The 16,629-nt window shown below is 45.4% G+C and overlaps 1 protein-coding gene across 6 annotated transcripts in view; it reads left to right on the top strand.

Annotated features, from left to right (window-relative positions):
- PECAM1 (platelet and endothelial cell adhesion molecule 1) overlaps positions 1–16,629 on the top strand; it is a 90,921-nt gene that overhangs the window by 43,695 nt on the left and 30,597 nt on the right. For all 6 annotated transcript variants that reach the window (XM_023212056.1, XM_023212060.2, XM_023212059.2 and 3 more), the window contains 7 exons: positions 876–1,151; positions 3,918–4,166; positions 6,663–6,938; positions 10,723–11,010; positions 12,395–12,502; positions 13,886–13,913; positions 14,926–14,999. In XM_023212056.1, coding sequence (XP_023067824.1) covers positions 876–1,151; positions 3,918–4,166; positions 6,663–6,938; positions 10,723–11,010; positions 12,395–12,502; positions 13,886–13,913; positions 14,926–14,999 — 1,299 coding nt within the window. The remainder of the gene's footprint in view (positions 1–875; positions 1,152–3,917; positions 4,167–6,662; positions 6,939–10,722; positions 11,011–12,394; positions 12,503–13,885; positions 13,914–14,925; positions 15,000–16,629) is intronic.

The following is a 16,629-nucleotide window of genomic DNA, read 5'->3' as shown; positions in this document are numbered from 1 at the left end:
TCTAAATTCACTATTAGCATTTTTTAAATATCCCTACTCTATATTTTACACAGTTGGAATCTGTGTATATATTCCAGTTTATGCCCTGGGCTTGTTTTTTTGTTGTAAGTGGAAACGAAAGCCTAGGATCTATCCCTCCTTCCCTGAAGATCCTATGCCCTGGTTGGTATCTGACCTATACTTGATTAAAATATTTTTCTTTTTTAATAGAGATAAGGTCTCACTATGTTGCCCAGAGGCTGTTCTAGAACTCCTGGGCTTCCTAAGTGTTAGGATTACAGGCGTAAGACCCCACGCCCCAGCAAAATTGTTTTTCAACTGTGTGAGTCATGAACTCAGTTTAGTGAGTAATGGCCAGGATTTTTAAAAATGAAATAGAAAAGACTAGAAGCCACTTTTTTGGAGGCATGCGATTATTTAAATATGCATTTCCATGAAGCAGCCCATTTCACATAGCTGAACTTTTTTAAGCTGTAGTTATCTTCATGCTGAAATGCCAAGCTTCCATGAAGTGCTGACAAGAGCCTAGAAAATTCGTAGTGGGCAGGAGGAAGATCATTTCTAAATACAGTGGTTATTTCTGAAGTCATCCGAAGAAGGTTCTGCAGGCGAGATCTAGAGAAGGTGTTTGGCCTTTGGGAAGCTTCAGAAAGCCAGAGAATTGCAGTGAAGAAGCCTGAAGATGCAAGAGTGAGTGAGAAGGGAGGGGGTATGAGAGCAGCCCAGGCAAAAGTTTTAGAGAAGAAAGGTTGAATTTTTAAAGTTAGTTAGGAACAGTAGAAGTTGGAAAAGGGGAAGCAGCAAAAAGAGCAGAAGAGGTTCCTCTTGCCCAGGTTTGCACCTGAGTCCAACCGGGTTGCCTTCCTGTCTTGCAGAATCCTTCTCTACACCCAAGTTTCACATCAGCCCCACTGGAATGATCACAGAAGGAGCTCAACTCCACATTAAGTGTACCATTCAAGTGACTCACCTGGCCCAGGAGTTTCCAGAAATCATAATTCAGAAGGACAAGGTGATTGTGGCCCACAGCAGACACGGCAACGAGGCTGTGTACTCAGTCATGGCCATGGTGGAGCACAATGGCAACTACACATGCAAAGTGGAGTCCAGCCGCATATCCAAGGTCAGCAGCATCATCGTCAACATAACAGGTAGGGCTGCCGCTGTGGGAGGGTGTTGGCATATGGTGGGCTCAAGGAGCCAATATGCTGCAATCCAGCATGGCCAAAGAGAGCTGATAACATTTCCTGCTCCTGCTTATCTGAATGGATGTGCTCAGGTGGGGCTTTGGTGTTTGTGGGAAGAAGCCAGTGCAGAGCAAGTTAACAGTCCACTGTGCTTGTTGAGGGTACAGGCTCCGGCACCAAAAGTCAACCCTGCCGCTCACTGCTTCTGTGACCTTGGGTGAGTTATTGAACGTGCCGCAGCTCTGTGAGACGGTGATGATGACCGCACTCACCTTTTAGGACTGCTATAATGAGATAACTATGCTGTAAGCATGAGCTGAGAGACTTGTACAGAGTAAGACTCTATGAATACTGGTTAATGTTTTCTTTACTCTCTCATGTTTCTCCATCCCCTGTGACAAGCACTATACTAGATCCCAGACATGGGTCCTATGTCAGGGCCACAAATGAGAAAGCGTTAGTAAACTCAAAAATAATGATAACATGGTTGGGCATGGTGGCTCACGTCTGTAATCCCAGGACTTGAGAGGCCAAGGTGGGCAGATCACTTGAGGCCAGGAGTTCGAGACCAGCCTGGCCAATATGGTAAAACCCCATCTCTACTAAAAATACAAAAATTAGCTGGGCATGGCAGCATGCCTGTAATCTCACCTACTCGGTAGGCTGAGGCACAAGAATCTCTTGAACCTGGGAGGCAGAGGCTGCTGTGAGCTGAGATTGTGCCACTGTACTCCAGCCTGGGCCACAGAGTGAGACTCTGTCTCAAAAAAAAAAAAAAAAAGAAAGAAATAACAACAGTTACCCTTTGTTGAACACTGTATGATGGGTTTATATATATTTTCTTTTCTTTTTTTCCAAAAAGGGTAGAGTATATGTTTTTCCAAAAATATACTCTACCTTTCTTGTTTATTATGTGTATGCAGTCACTAGAATGTAAGCCACTGAGAACAGGAACATTATTTTGTTCGGTGCTATATCCTTAACACCTAGAACAGTGCCTGGCACACAGTAGGAAGTCAATACATATTTGCTGGATGAAGGAATGAGTGTTGGATGACAATGTTTCAGGGGACAGAGAGAGTCAGCACTTCTTGATTGCACGGTGAAGGTGTTCTCGTGTGTCTGCGTTCATACGTTCATTCATTCATTTGTTCTCTTATTTACTAAAAGCCTCCTATGTGTCAAGCATTGAGTGTGCACTGTCAACAACAGTCCCTAGCACCATAAGTAGGCTGCCAACTACCCAACTGGGATATTGGCATATACATTGGGTCCTGCTGGTCTATAGTGTGTGTTAGTAATTTAGTAAATATTGGTCATGACTTACATTTTGATGACTCATGGTATTTTTTTACTGATACAATTTATATTATCTCATTAAAGAAAAGTACAAGTTCAACACATGTTGAGCATTTTCTGTATGCTGGGCAACTTACTGGGGATAAAGAGCTACCTAAGACTTGGTTTTACCTGTGAAGAATTCATAGACATAAATAGACCCGTCTACAGCATTTTGTGATAGAAGCCGAGATGGACTGAGACATTCTGTCTCAGACACTTTCCCTGGATAACTTTCTCTAAGAGGCCTTTCCCTGATTCCCCAAGGCTAAGTTCAGTGTTTTTTCTTTTCTTTTTTTTTTTTTTGAGACTGAGTTTTTTTCTTGTTGCCCAGGCTAGAGTGAGGTGGTGCAATCTCGGCTCACTGCAACCTCCACCTCCCAGGTTCAAGTGATTCTCCTGCCTCAGCCTCCTGAGTAGCTGGGATTATAGGCCCCTGCCACCACACCTAGATATTTTTTGTGTTTTTAGTAGAGATGGGGTTTCACCACGTTGGCCAGGCTCCTCTTGATCTCCTGACCTTGTGATGCGCCTGCCTCAGCCTCCAGAAATGCTGGGATTACAGGCATGAGCCACCACGCCCTGCCAGTTCAGTGTTTTTTCTATGGACTCTGCCACAAACAGTGCATCTAAATCAACCACTAAATGTAAGCACTTTGAAGTCAGAGACTATTTCTTATTCACTGCTACTCTAGCAAGGGGCCCACCACAGAGAGAACCTGCAATAAATACTTGTGGGGTGAAATGAGTGAGTGAATAAATAAATGAGTGAATTCATGAATCAATATTTGCTGCATTACAAGCTGCAAAACTTTCCTTTCCTTTTCTTTTTTTTTTTTTTTTTTTTGAAACGGAGTTTCACTCTTGTTGCCTAGGCTGGAGTGCAGTGGAGCCATCTTGGCTCACTGCAACCTCTGCCTCCTGGGTTCAAAGGATTCTCTTGCTTCAGCCTCCTGAGTATCTGGGATTACAGGCACCACCATGCCTGGCTAATTTTATATTTTTATTAGAGATGGGGTTTCACCAAGTTGCTCAGGCTGGTCTCAACTCCTGACCTTGGGTGATCCACCCACCTCTGCCTCCCGAAGTGCTGGGATTACAGGTGTGAGCCACCACACCTGACCACAAGTGGCAAAACTTTTCTAATCCTTGTCATTGAAATAAATTGGATTAACAAGAAAGGAAAACCTGCCATTAGAATCCTAGGCAAAGAATGAACCCTAATTCCTTACTGGGGTGATCATTAGGTATATGAGAAGCAAAGGAAAACTTTTTGCTGGAAGTTGGAAGTTGGTTCTGCTAAGAGCACCCGACCCAAGGGCCTCTCCAGGAAGGGGCTTTTAGGGTGGTGGCCAGACACATCTCGCTCCATTCCCACTCACTGTGTTTCAGAACTCTTTTCCAAGCCCGAACTGGAACCTTCCTTCACACGTCTGGACCAAGGTGAAAGACTGAACCTGTCCTGCTCCATCCCAGGAGCACCTCCAGCCAATTTCACCATCCAGAAGGAAGACACGATTGTGTCTCAGACTCAAGATTTCACCAAGATAGCCTCAAAGTGGGACAGTGGGACGTATATCTGCACTGCAGGTATTGACAAAGTGGTCAAGAAAAGCAACACAGTCCAGATAGTCGTATGTGGTGAGTATATCATTGCTGACTCAGAAGGCATCCGGGGTTGAATGGGAGAAAGGAAATTTATCTGCAGCTGCCGCCCTATCCGGTCTGAGCAGACTCAGGCAGGGTAAGAACTAGAGGGAGAGAAGGGTGAAATCAAAAGGCCAAAGAAACAAGGAGGTATTCCTGCTCAGAGCACTGATTCACTGATGATGATGTGGCCTCTGACGTGCTAAGATTCTGGCAAGATTCTGTCTCCTGGAACAAGCACCCACCCAAAAAGTCAGGAAGGAAACACTACTTACTCAATGTTAAACTTTTTTTTTTTTTTCTTTGAGACAGAGTCTCACTCTGTCTCCCAGGCTAGAGTGTAGTGGCACAATCTCAGCTCAGTGCAACCTCTGCCTCCTAGGTTCAAGTGATTCTCCTGCCTCAGCCTCCCGAGTAGCTGGGATTACAGGTGCCCACCACCATATCTGGCTAATTTTTGTATTTTTATTTTTCTTATTTTTATTTATTTATTTATTTATTTTTGAGATGCAGTCTCGGTCTGTCGCCCAGGCTGGAGTGCAGTGGCACCATCTGGGCTCACTGCAAGCTCCGCCTCCTGGGTTCACGTGATTCTCCTGCCTCAGCCTCCCGACTAGCTGGGACTACAGGCGCCCGCAACCACGCCTGGTTCATTTTTTTTTGTATTTTTAGTAGAGACAGGGTTTCACCATGTTAGCTAGGATGGTCTCAATCTCCTGACCTCATGATCTGCCCGCCTTGGTCTCACAATGCCCTGGGATTACAGGCATGAGCCACCACACCCAGCCAAGAATATCAAAATTCCATTTTTTCAATCTGTAACCTGGCTAACCCAAAAGGTAAGACTTCCAGTGGACAGAATGTAGATGGTTGACCACCAGGAGCTGGGCTTCTCAGGCCTGAATGTGCATGCAAGACCTGGTTAAAATACAGGTTCTGATTCAGTATTTTAGGCCCAGATGGGGCCAGATTCTGCATCTCTAACTAGCATTTTGGTGATGTGGATGCTGTGGGTCTCTGGACCACACTTTGGGCGGTGAGATTCTAGATGATAATAGAACTCCAGTTAAGTTGTCACTGTCACTATATTGTTCAGTCACGATCCTTTCATTTAACCTGTGACTGTGTTTTTCTATTATAGCTTCAACTGAAGCAGGATTTTTAGCCTATTTTCAATGCTCTAACCACCTAACTCAAAAGGCAGGAATGCAAGAGACAAATGTGGGTTATTGCATTTTATTTTATTTTTTGTTCCTGGGAGGAGGAAATCTCATTGTATAAGGTTTAAATAACCTAACGCCTAAATAATGACCTAATATAATTCTTATCTGTTAAGAGACTGAAGCACTAAGAAGAACTTTTTTTCTTTCTTTCTTTCTTTTTTTTTTTTTTTTTGAGACAGGGTTTTGCTCTTGTTGCCCAGGCTTGAGCGCAATGACATGATCTCGGCTCAACAAAACCTCTGCCTCCTGGGTTCAAGGGATTATCCTGCCTCAGCCTCCCTAGTAGCTAGGATTACAGGCATGCGCCACCATGCCCAGCTAGTTTTGTATTTTCAGTAGAGACGGGGTTTTTCCATGTTGGTCAGGCTGGTCTTGAACTCCTGACCTCAGGTGATCCACCCACCTCAGCCTCCCAAAGTGCTAGGATTACAGGCATGAGCCACCATGACTGACTGAGAAGAATTTAAAAACATATATATTGTCTGGACCTGGTGGATTATGCCTGTAATCCCAACACTTTGGGAGGCCAAGGTGGGTGGATCACCTGAGGTCAGGAGTTTGAGACCAGCCTGGCCAACATGGTGAAACCCCCTCTCTACTAAAAATACAAAAGTTAGCAGGGTGTGGTGGCAGGCACCTGTAATCCCAGCTACTTGGGAGGCTGAGGCAGGAGAATCCCTTGGACCCAGGAGGTAGAGATTGCAGTGAGCCGAGATTGCGCCATTGCACTCCAGCCTGGGTGACAGAGCAAGACTCCGTCTCAAAACACACACACATACACACACACACACACACACACACACACACACATATCCTCGGCCAGGTGTGGTGGCTCATACTTATAATCCCAGCACTTTGGGCAGCTGATGTGGGAGGATCACTTGAGTCCAAGAGTTCAAGACCCTGTCTCTACAAAAAATAAAGAATTAGTTAGGTGTGGTGTGCACCTATAGTCCCAGCTACTTGGGAGGCTGAGGTGGGAGGATTGCTTGATTCCGGGAGGTTGTAGTGAGCTATGATTGCACCACTGCACTCCAGCCTGGGTAACAGAGTGAGACCCTGTCTCAAATACACACACACACACACACACACACACACACACACAGTCAGTCTCATAGGTGTCCTATAAAGGTAAATAAGGCAGGCAGGCATTTGAAATTACAGCAGGGACAGAAAGCAAAGCTCAGGCATTGGAGGAGAAACTCTTGGGCTGGATGCTTTGCTTTTACCTTCAGTGCCTTTTGGATTGTTTCTCCCTCTGTTTTAGAAATGCTCTCCCAGCCCAGGATTTCTCATGACGCCCAGTTTGAGGTCATAAAAGGACAGACCATCGAAGTCAGTTGCCAATCAATCAGTGGAACTTCACCTATTTCTTATCACCTTTTAAAAACAAGTAAAATTTTGGAGAGTAGTACCAAGAACTCAAATGATCCTGCGGTATTCAAAGACAACCCCACTGAAGACGTAGAATACCAGTGTGTTGCGGATAACTGCCATTCCCACGCCGAAATGTTAAGTGAGGTTCTGAGGGTGAAGGTGATAGGTAAGTTGCTGTGCTATAAGAAGAAATCATGTGGGCTTGGGGCTTTCGTTCATTCCCAGGGACTGTGGGAAAAATAGGAGAAGTAGGGGGCCAGGCACGGTGGCTCACGCCTGTAATCCCAGCAGTTTGGGAGGCCAAGGCAGGCAAATCATTGAAGCCAGGAGTTCAAGACCAGCCTGGCCAACATGGTGAAACCCCGTCTCTACTAAAAATACAAAAATTAGCTGGGCGTGGTGGTGGGCGCCTGTAGTCCCAGCTACTTGGGAGGCTGAGGCATGAGAATTGCTTGAACCCAGGAAGCAGAAGTTGCACTGAGCCAAGATGTGCCGTTGCACTCCAGCCTGGGCAACAATAGCGAAACTCCATCTGGAAAAAAAAAGAGAGAGAGAGAGAAGTAGTGGGTGCTTATGCAAAGTCCATACACTAGATATGCACCAAAGCAGGACCAAGGCCCAGTAAAGGAGGCTGGAAAATATTTGGGAGCTATTGATGAAGACAATGTAATCTCTTTCCAGAACCTTTCAACGAACTGCTAAAATATGATAAGCGTGAAAGTGTCCTGACTGCAGAAAGCACTGAAGTTTTGCATTTGGGCTCCCTTAGCACTTTCTCCTTTTCAGATATACTGTTCTGAGAATTATAGATCAGGTCTCTGCTGTTGTGACTCCTAGCCGGGCAACCCTGTCTTGTGTGAAATCCACAGCAATGAGAGCTACAGGCTGTGGTCTCATGGGAATTGCTAACATTTGCCTGGGATTCTCATCATACTCAAGAGAAATATACCATTGTCTTGGGGGTGGACAGTTTACTTTAAGCCTCTATCTCATGCCTTTCAGAAGGCCTCAGGAGTGCCATTGCTTACATGTCTTAGATATTTTGCATCCTGTTGTAAAAAGTTTAATAAGGATTCCTCCTCTTCGTCCTTCTTGTTTAGTAACTGCCTATCTACACGTGCTGCTGATGGATGTGAATAGGAGGGAGAGATTCCTGCTTCTATTCATGTATAGTCTAATAGTAGCCATACCTTTGCAATTGATATTACCATAGGCTGGGTGAGGTAGCTCACACCTGTAATCCCAGCACTTTGGGAGGCTGAGGCAAGCAGATCACCTAAGGTCAGGAATTCGAGACCAGCCTGGCCAACATGGTGAAACCCTGTCTCTACTAAAAATACAAAAAATTAGCTGGGTGTGGTGGTGGGCGCCTGTAATCCCAGCTACTCAGGAGGCTGAGGCACAAGAATCATTTGAACCTGGGAGGCAGAGGTTGCAGTGAGCTGGTATCATTCCACTGCACTGCAGCCTGGGCAACAGAGCAAGACTCTATCTCAAAAAAAAAAAAAAAAAAAAAAAGAAATTAACATTAACATAGACTAAGCACCTAATGGTGTGAGACATACAAAAAAGGAGGCATATTCTTTGTTTCAAAGCTGTAATAAGAAACACAAGATCTCCTAATTAAATGATGGAGAAACATATGAATCATAATACAAATAAGCATAGAAAAAATGTTAAAGGTAATGTTTGGTTAATTGTCACATGAACTATATCCCTACAGTGATGGATAGTAATTCAGGGTGTGTCAGACGTCATCTAGCTTAAGTGGGTAAACATTGTGAAAGAGCTGGGCAAGGAGCCGGGGCTTGAGAATGGGTGGGCAGAGAAGGCTGAAGATGGCTGAACATCTCCAGCAGACATATGAGCCAAAGGTTCTGCGGGGCACTTCAAAAGACTGCGCGGCCAGGTGCGGTGGCTCATGCCTGTAATCCCAGCACTTTGGGAGGCCAAGTCGGGTGGATCACTTGAGCCCAGGAGTTTGAGACTAACTTGGCCAACATGGTGAAACCCCGTCTCTACTAAAAATACAAAAATTAGCCCAGCGTGGAGGTGGGTGCCTGTAATCTCAGCTACTCAGGTGGCTGAGGCGGGAGAATCGCTTGAATCCAGGAGGTGGAGGTTGCAGTAAGCCAATATCGTGCCACTGCACTCCAACCTGGGTGACAGAGTGAGACTCTATCTCAAAAAAAAAAAAAAAAAAGACTGTGGCCAGGAAGGCTGGAAATAAAGGCTGGACGTTGGGAATGGAGAATCACTGGATATGAGTTGAAAAAGTGGGCGAGCCTAAGTGTGAAGGGCGTCAGGTGCCAGTCTCAGGAGTAGGGAACTGTCCTGTGTACAGTGAAAAGCCAAAAGATGGAAGGAAGGACAGGATGCAAATGAGTTCTCAGAAAGATTCACCTGGTGGCTGGGTCAGGGAGCACACATGGGGACTTCAGACCTCATGGCACTTTAGAGGCTAATGCAGAAGCCCATGTGAAGGTGTTGGTTTAAACTGGGTCGGTATTAGTGGCTCACATTTACTGACCATGTGTCCAACCCTGTGTGAAGTACTGCAGTAAATTACTCCAATGGAAACTCACAATAACCGCAGAAGACCAGTAATAGCATTGTCATTGTTCTATCATGAGGCAGGTGAGGCTCAGGGCAGATAGCTAGTGGGTGGTGGGACTGGGATTTGAGCCCACTGGTGTCCCAGGCCCAGAGCGTGGCTTCTTCCATTGTCTTACCACAGCCTGCACTCACAGCAGAGTGACTCATAAGTCACAATACCATCTGCTGACCATCTGCTCTCACACTAGAAGGAAAATCTACTTGGGAAGACAATTTAGGATCCGAATTTTGGTAGTTGAGGATGGAGCTAGGAAAAGCAGATACAGGAGGTAGCCGAGTTCTGCTTGGACCCGCAGGGAGGGAGGCTGGCTGGGCTTCCAGGTGGAAATGCCCAGGTGAAAAGGAAGACTTGGAGTTCAGGAAAGTAGCCTGGACTGGAGCCATAGGTTTAGGCATCAGTGGCTCGGAGACAGAAGCTCTGCATGTAGGTGAAATCACCCAGGAGGAGAATGGGGATGGAAAGCAGAGGACTGAATTTTGCAAAAAGTTCATACTTCAGGGCAAAACAAAGAATAACCAGTGAATAAGAAAGAGGTGCCAGGTAAGAAAGGAAGAGAATCAGAGTCATGAGGAAGCCCAGAAGCCCAGAAAAAGCTGAGTTCCACAGTAAGACCTGGGCAGCAGCGAAGCTGTGGAGAGCCCGAGGTTGGAAGCCTGGAGGAAGAGCATCTACCACTGAATTTAATCTGCACGGGACTCAGGGACATTGGTTGGGGAATCAAGTGACCTTCCCAGTTTCTTCAAAACTTGACATAGAGTGCAGTGTCACAAGATCGTGACTACACAAGAGTGCAGTCAGATTTCAGGGGTAACAAGAAAGTGGGAAATAAGGGTGTCAAAGCATAAAAGAAAAAGGAGAAAAAATGGCCGATAGCTAGAGAAGGCAGTGGGTCAAGATTGTTTGTGGCCTGGCACGGTGTCTCATGCCTGTAATCCCAGCATTTTGGAAGGCCGAGGTGGGCAAATCACTTGAGGTCAGGAGTTCAAGACCAGCCTGGCCAATAGGGCAAAACCCCATCTCTAAAACAACAACAACAACAACAACAAAATCCAAAAAGTTAGCCGGGCCTGGTGGTGCACACTTGTCTTTCCAGCTATTCGGGAGGCTGAGGCAGGAGATTTGCTTGAACCCGGGAGGCTGAGGCAGGAGATTTGCTTGAACCCAGGAGGCAGAGGTTGCAGTAAGCCGAGATTACGCCACTGCATTCCAGCCTGGGTGATAAGAGTGGGACTCTGTCTCAGAGAGAAAAAAAAAAAGTTGAGTGGTGGCTGTCTCATGTTCCTCTTCCTCTGCCCGTCTTTGCTCAGTGTGAATCCTTTTCCTGCTTTTTCAGCCCCAGTGGATGAGGTCCAGATTTCTATCCTGTCAAATAAGGTTGTGGAGTCTGGAGAGGACATTGTGCTGCAATGCGCTGTGAATGAAGGATCTGGTCCCATCACCTATAGGTTTTACAGAGAAAAGGAGGGCAAACCCTTCCACCAAACCACCTTGAATGCCACCCAGGAATTTTGGACCAAGCCGAAGGCTAGCAAGGAGCAGGAGGGAGAGTATTACTGCACAGCCTTCAACAGAGCCAACCATGCCTCCAGCATCCCCAGAAGCAAAATACTGACAGTCAGAGGTGAGTCAGGGTCTCCACAGCAAGCTGTATTGTGGGCTCCCAAGGGCAAGACCAGAAAACACACCCCTTGTGAGAGGGAGTTGGGGGGAGTTTAGCTCTTGTGACTGAAGATTAGGAGACTAACATCCTCCAGGCTCTTGGTTGCAAGTGACAGAAACCCACTATAATTAAGTAAGAAAGAGGAATTGATTATTATAAGGAATTGGAAGAATGTCACATTGTTCCAATTACAAATTCTTGGAAGACTCACCATTGAGTCACCTTGGGTCAGACATCTACCCACAGACCACCTGTGGCCAAGTGGATTGGGTCACGCAGAACAGACATGGTTGGGGAGCCCACTTATGTGGGTGGGGGTGGTTTCCTGGAGAGGAAGAGGACTGAACATACACGCCAAAAAGGAGTCTACTCCACTTGGGCTCCAGAGTTGGAGACCAGCCTGGGCAGCATGGTGAAACCCCGTCTCTACAAAAAGTACAAAAATAGGCTGGGCGCAGTGGCTGATACCTGTAATCCCAGCTACTCGGGAGGCTGAGACATGAGAAACACTTGAACCCAGGAGGCAGAGGTTGCAGTAAGCAGAGGTTGCCCCACTGCACTCCAGCCTGGGCAACAGAGCAAGACTCTGCCTCAAAAATCAAACCAACAAAAAATAGCCGAGTGTGGTGGTGTGCTCCTGTAGTCCCAGCTACTCGGGAGGCTGAGGTGGGAGGATTGCTGAAGCCCAGGAAGTTGAGGCTGCAGTGAGCTGTGATCAGCCTCTAGCCTGGGTGACAGAGTGAGACCCTGTTTCAAAAAAGAAAGAAAAAAAAGTCTACCCCAGCAAAGCTGGTTTGTTCTCTCCTTGAGGACCACAGCTGACCTCTATTTGTAGCAGAAACAATCATTTCTTTTTTTTTTTTTTTTTTTTTTTTTTTTTTGAGACAGAGTCTTGCTCTGTTGCCCGGGCTGGAGTGCAGTGGCCGGATCTCAGCTCACTGCAAGCTCCGCCTCCCGGGTCCACGCCATTCTCCTGCCTCAGCCTCCCCAGTAGCTGGGACTATAGGCGCCCGCTACCTCGCCCGGCTAGTTTTTTTGTATTTTTAGTAGAGACGGGGTTTCACCGTGTTAGCCAGGATGGTCTCGATCTCCTGACCTCGTGATCCGCCCGTCTCGGCCTCCCAAAGTGCTGGGATTACAGGCTTGAGCCACCGCGCCCGGCCAGAAACAATCATTTCTGCACCAGCTCTGAGTGCAGAACCCCTCAGAGGTATTTGGCAAGCTGCCAGTTACAAGAGCTGTGAGAATCAGTCTGACTTTTGTTGTTTAAGCCCGATATTATGTCTTCCTGGTAGAGGAAGAGCCTATATATAAAAAAAAAATTTTTTTTTGTTTTGTTTTTCAGTCGTTCTTGCCGCATGGAAGAAAGGACTTATTGCAGTGGTTGTCATCGGAGTGATCATTGCTCTCTTGATCACTGGGGCCAAATGTTATTTTCTGAGGAAAGCCAAGGGTGAGCATAGTTCTTTCCTTCCATACTGACTGGTCGTCCTTGCCAGGAAACCAGCCAGGGATGTGTGGTGCTTTTCTGACCCCTGGATTCAGCTAGGCAAAAATGAAAGCTATTACTTTCCTCATTGGGCAAACCAGAAAAGATAAATTTGGGGGGAAATTGCATCTTCGTGTGGTTAGAAGAAGTCATTTCTGTAGATTTGTCCACACCTAGTCCTGTAATGCATGCAGAGTGGGATGCAAGCGTCTTGGAGACACACATACATGCGCATAACACCCACATGTTACACACACACACATTGATTGCTTAGTAATTAACCTGGCAGTTGTGCTATGACTTCTACCCTATGCTTGGGGTTAGCTAAGTAAGCCCAGCTGAGCAGCCAGGAGCACGCGATAACCAGCAATCAGAGTCAGCTGTCCAAGACTCAAGAAAAAGGGCAGAGCATCAGTAAATTCTGCAAAAAATTTTTTGTGGGATAAGGTAGGTTCTTTTGGAGCCTCTGGTGCTGCTGCCTAGGATGGGAGGGGCAGATGGGATGAGGGGGGCCCTGGGTTTTGTCAGGAAAGCTGCTACCCATCAGGGAAGACAGAGCAACACCCTCGCATTGGTCTCAGGTCAGCTTTGAGTTCCAAGTGCAGGGATTGATTTGGCCTTTACTTTTTGTAATTATCTGGAATCAAAGAGAGTGGTCAGGCGCGGTGGCTCACACCTGTAATTCCAGCACTTTGGGAGCCAAGGCAGGTGGATTACTTGAGGTCAAGAGTTCAAGACTAGCTGGGACAACATGGCGAAACCCCGATCTCTACTAAAAATACAAAAAATTGGCCAGACGTGGTGATGGGCGCCTGTAATCGCAGCTACTCGGGAGGCTGAGGCAGGAGAATCCCTTGAACCCAGTGAGCCCAGATCATACCACTGTACTCTGGCCTGAGCAACAGAGTAACACTCTCTCTCAAAAAGAGAGAGAGGGAGAGGGAGAGAGCTGCCTGCTTATCTAGCTGATCTGATTCCTGTATCATTGTCTTTTTTTCCATCACATTTCACTAACAAAAATCACTTCTGGTTAAAATAGTCAAGAGATCATGTTTCTGGGGAAATATCTTGGTATAAGACCAAGAGAATACCTCTTTCTTTTCTGTCTTTTGTAAAAGTGAATATGTTTGGCTTCCTTTTCTCTCTTTTTCTGGGTATTCAATCTTCTGGAAAGTCAAATGTAGTTGAAAAGAGTGTTCCTTCACAGCTTACTAGGAGTAAAAGAAAGAAAAGAAAGTGTTTTCTATCTATTAGGTTAGTGCAAAAGTAATTGGCATTTTGGCCATTAGAGTAGTATGGATGTGGGCACAATATACTGACTTCAGTTTTTCTCTTTCTTTTTTAAAGCCAAGCAGATGCCAGTGGAAATGTCCAGGTGAGTGTAGTTGTAAGAAGGGGGCGGCTGCTCTGTGAGCACAGTGGACATGTCTGAAGCAAGATTCTGGTCATTAGGAAGTTTTCAGTGGCTCTGGCAAACTCAGAAAAATATAGGCCTTCCTTGGGTGTGAGTTTGTGTGTGTGTGTGTGTACGCACGCGTGCATATCTCAGTGGAAGATTGCCAATTGTCCTTTCATGGGGAGGAATGGCTTTTATTCTGAGATCATGTCCTTCCTACATGATTATTTGTGAAATCTCCTTTTCCTTATGAAATTATAATGGTAGTAGATAATTTTTTTTAATTTGGCAAAATAGAGTTGGCATTTAAAAAATAGTTTTACTACCTTTACTGTTCCTGAAATCTCAAATCCAAAAGTAGAGAAATGATTGCTCTGTTCCAGAGAGAAATAGTAGCACAGCATAAGGAATTCAGGGGCTTGGGAGTAGCTTGTGAAGGACTCCCAGTATTCATGTGCCCTTTGGTCCTGATACTTATTTTAATAGGAAAAAGTTTTATCACCGCCAAACATGGTGGCTCACGCCTGTAATCCCAGCACTTTGGGATGCCAAGGCAGGCAGATCACCTGAGGTCAGGAGTTCAAGACCAGCCTGGCCAACATGGTGAAACCCCATCTCTACTAAAAATATAGAAATTAACCGGGCACGGTGGTGCACTCCTGAAATCCCAGCTACTTGGGAGGCTGAGGCACGAGAATCTCTTGAACCCAGGAGGCGGAGGCTGCAGTGAGCCAAGATTACACTGCTGCACTCCAGCCTGGACGACAGAGTGAGACTTTGTCTAAAAAAAAAAAGTTTTTTCACATAATCCTTGGAGCTACCAAAAAATATTAGTTTTCCAAATGAGAGAGTGAGTTAAGTTTTCCTTACCTTGGAAAACTCTTCCTGGTTTTCTCATGATCTTCCTTTGATTACTTCATTGGTTTGGGGTTAGAATAACAACAACAAATATATCTATATATTGTTTTCCCTTTTTATATTTCATTTTAAGGCCAGCAGTACCACTTCTGAACTCCAACAACGAGAAAATGTCAGATCCCAGTATGGAAGCTAACAGTCACTACGGTAAAGTCATGGTCTCCTGCCATTGCTAATTTTCCCCAACTTGCTACATACTTCCTTATCCCTCTCAGAAGCAGAATTTGTAAGTGGTGGGAATGCAGTTGGAAGAGAAACCCTGGCTTCAACAGGGTACTTCATCTCATCAGCCACTGGGCCGTGAGCTAATATACAGAAACGTAAAAGGAAAGATAGCACATTTTATTCTAACTTCACCACCTTCTAAACTCCCCGTAGATGAAAGATGGAGAATAATCATAATGCCTTGTTACCTTCAAAGACTTTGACATTGTTCCAGCATAATATTATCATTCTCCATTTTCAAGACAGAGACCAGATATTGAATGAAAACACTGGTAAAACATCTTCTCAGATGGAATTATTACAAGCACAAGACAGTTTTACTTCAAATTTGCCACAAAGGGAAAGCAATTTCAATATTCTCTTAGTAGAGGCATTAAAAAAAAGTGTTCCAATTAAGAAATGTCTAGTCATAAGGCTCGTCACTAGCATCAGGGTCAGCTCAGCTGAATGATAGCCAGTCCTAGGAGTTCTTAATCCCAGCTTAGTAAGAAAATTGCTCAAGCATTTCAGCAGGGATGCTACTTACTTCCCAGAGGGGGCTATAATTACATCACACAAAAAGTCCTGTCCCAGACCAAATTTGGAACACTCTTCCTCTTTTCTTTCTTCCTTCCTTCCTTCTTTCCTTCTTTCTTTCTTCCTTTCTTTCTTTCCTGTCTTTCTTTCTTTCTAGACAGGGTCTTCCTAGGCCTGCAGTGGTGCAATCTCAGCTCACTGCAGCCTCTACCTCCCAGGCTCAGGTGATCCTCCCATCTCAACCTCCTGAGTAGCTGGGATCACAGGCATGCGCCATCATGCCCAGCTAATTTTTATTTTTTGTAGAGATGGCACTCTATAATCCGCTAGTTTCAGACTCCTGGGCTTAAGCAATCCTTCTGCCTTGGCCTCCCAAAGTGCTGGGATTACGTGTGTGAGCCGCTGAGCCCAGCCACTTTTATTGCTTTATCAGCAGGTTTGGTCAGAGAATGCTCATGTTCTTTTCTAATTCTATAAATATCTCACAAAATAAGAAATTTTTAGGATATACCTTTTACGGAGACATATTTTGCTTGAGAAATATGTTTCAAGAATTGAGTAATTCATATAGTACTGAATCATAAACTTTAAAAAAGGAAAATAAAATATTTGTAGTAATAAAAGTAGTGTGTCGGTAAATAGAAAACAGCAAATATATTGTTTAAGAAACTATATTCTAGGCTGGGCGTGGTGGCTCATGCCTGTAATTTCAACACTTTGGGAGGCCGAGGCAGGTGGATCACTTGAGGTCAGGAGTTCAAAACCACCCTGGCCAACATGGTGTAACCCTGTCTCTACTAAAAATATAAAAAATTAGCCAGGCATAGTGGTGCATGCTTGTAATCCCAGCTACTCGGGAGGCTGAGGCAGGAGAATCACTTGAACCTGGGAGGCAGAGGTTGCAGTGACCTGAGATCACAACATTGTACTCCAGCCTGAGCAACAAGAGTGAAACTCCATCTCAAAGAAAGAAAGAAAAAGGAAAGAAGGAAGGAAGGAAGGAAGGAAGGAAGGAAGGAAGGAAGGAAGGAAGGAA

The sequence above is a fragment of the Piliocolobus tephrosceles genome, chromosome 16 (assembly GCF_002776525.5).
Source record: "Piliocolobus tephrosceles isolate RC106 chromosome 16, ASM277652v3, whole genome shotgun sequence".
Classification (NCBI taxonomy): Eukaryota; Metazoa; Chordata; class Mammalia; order Primates; family Cercopithecidae; genus Piliocolobus; species Piliocolobus tephrosceles.
This window is presented reverse-complemented; position numbering and strand designations above follow the sequence as displayed.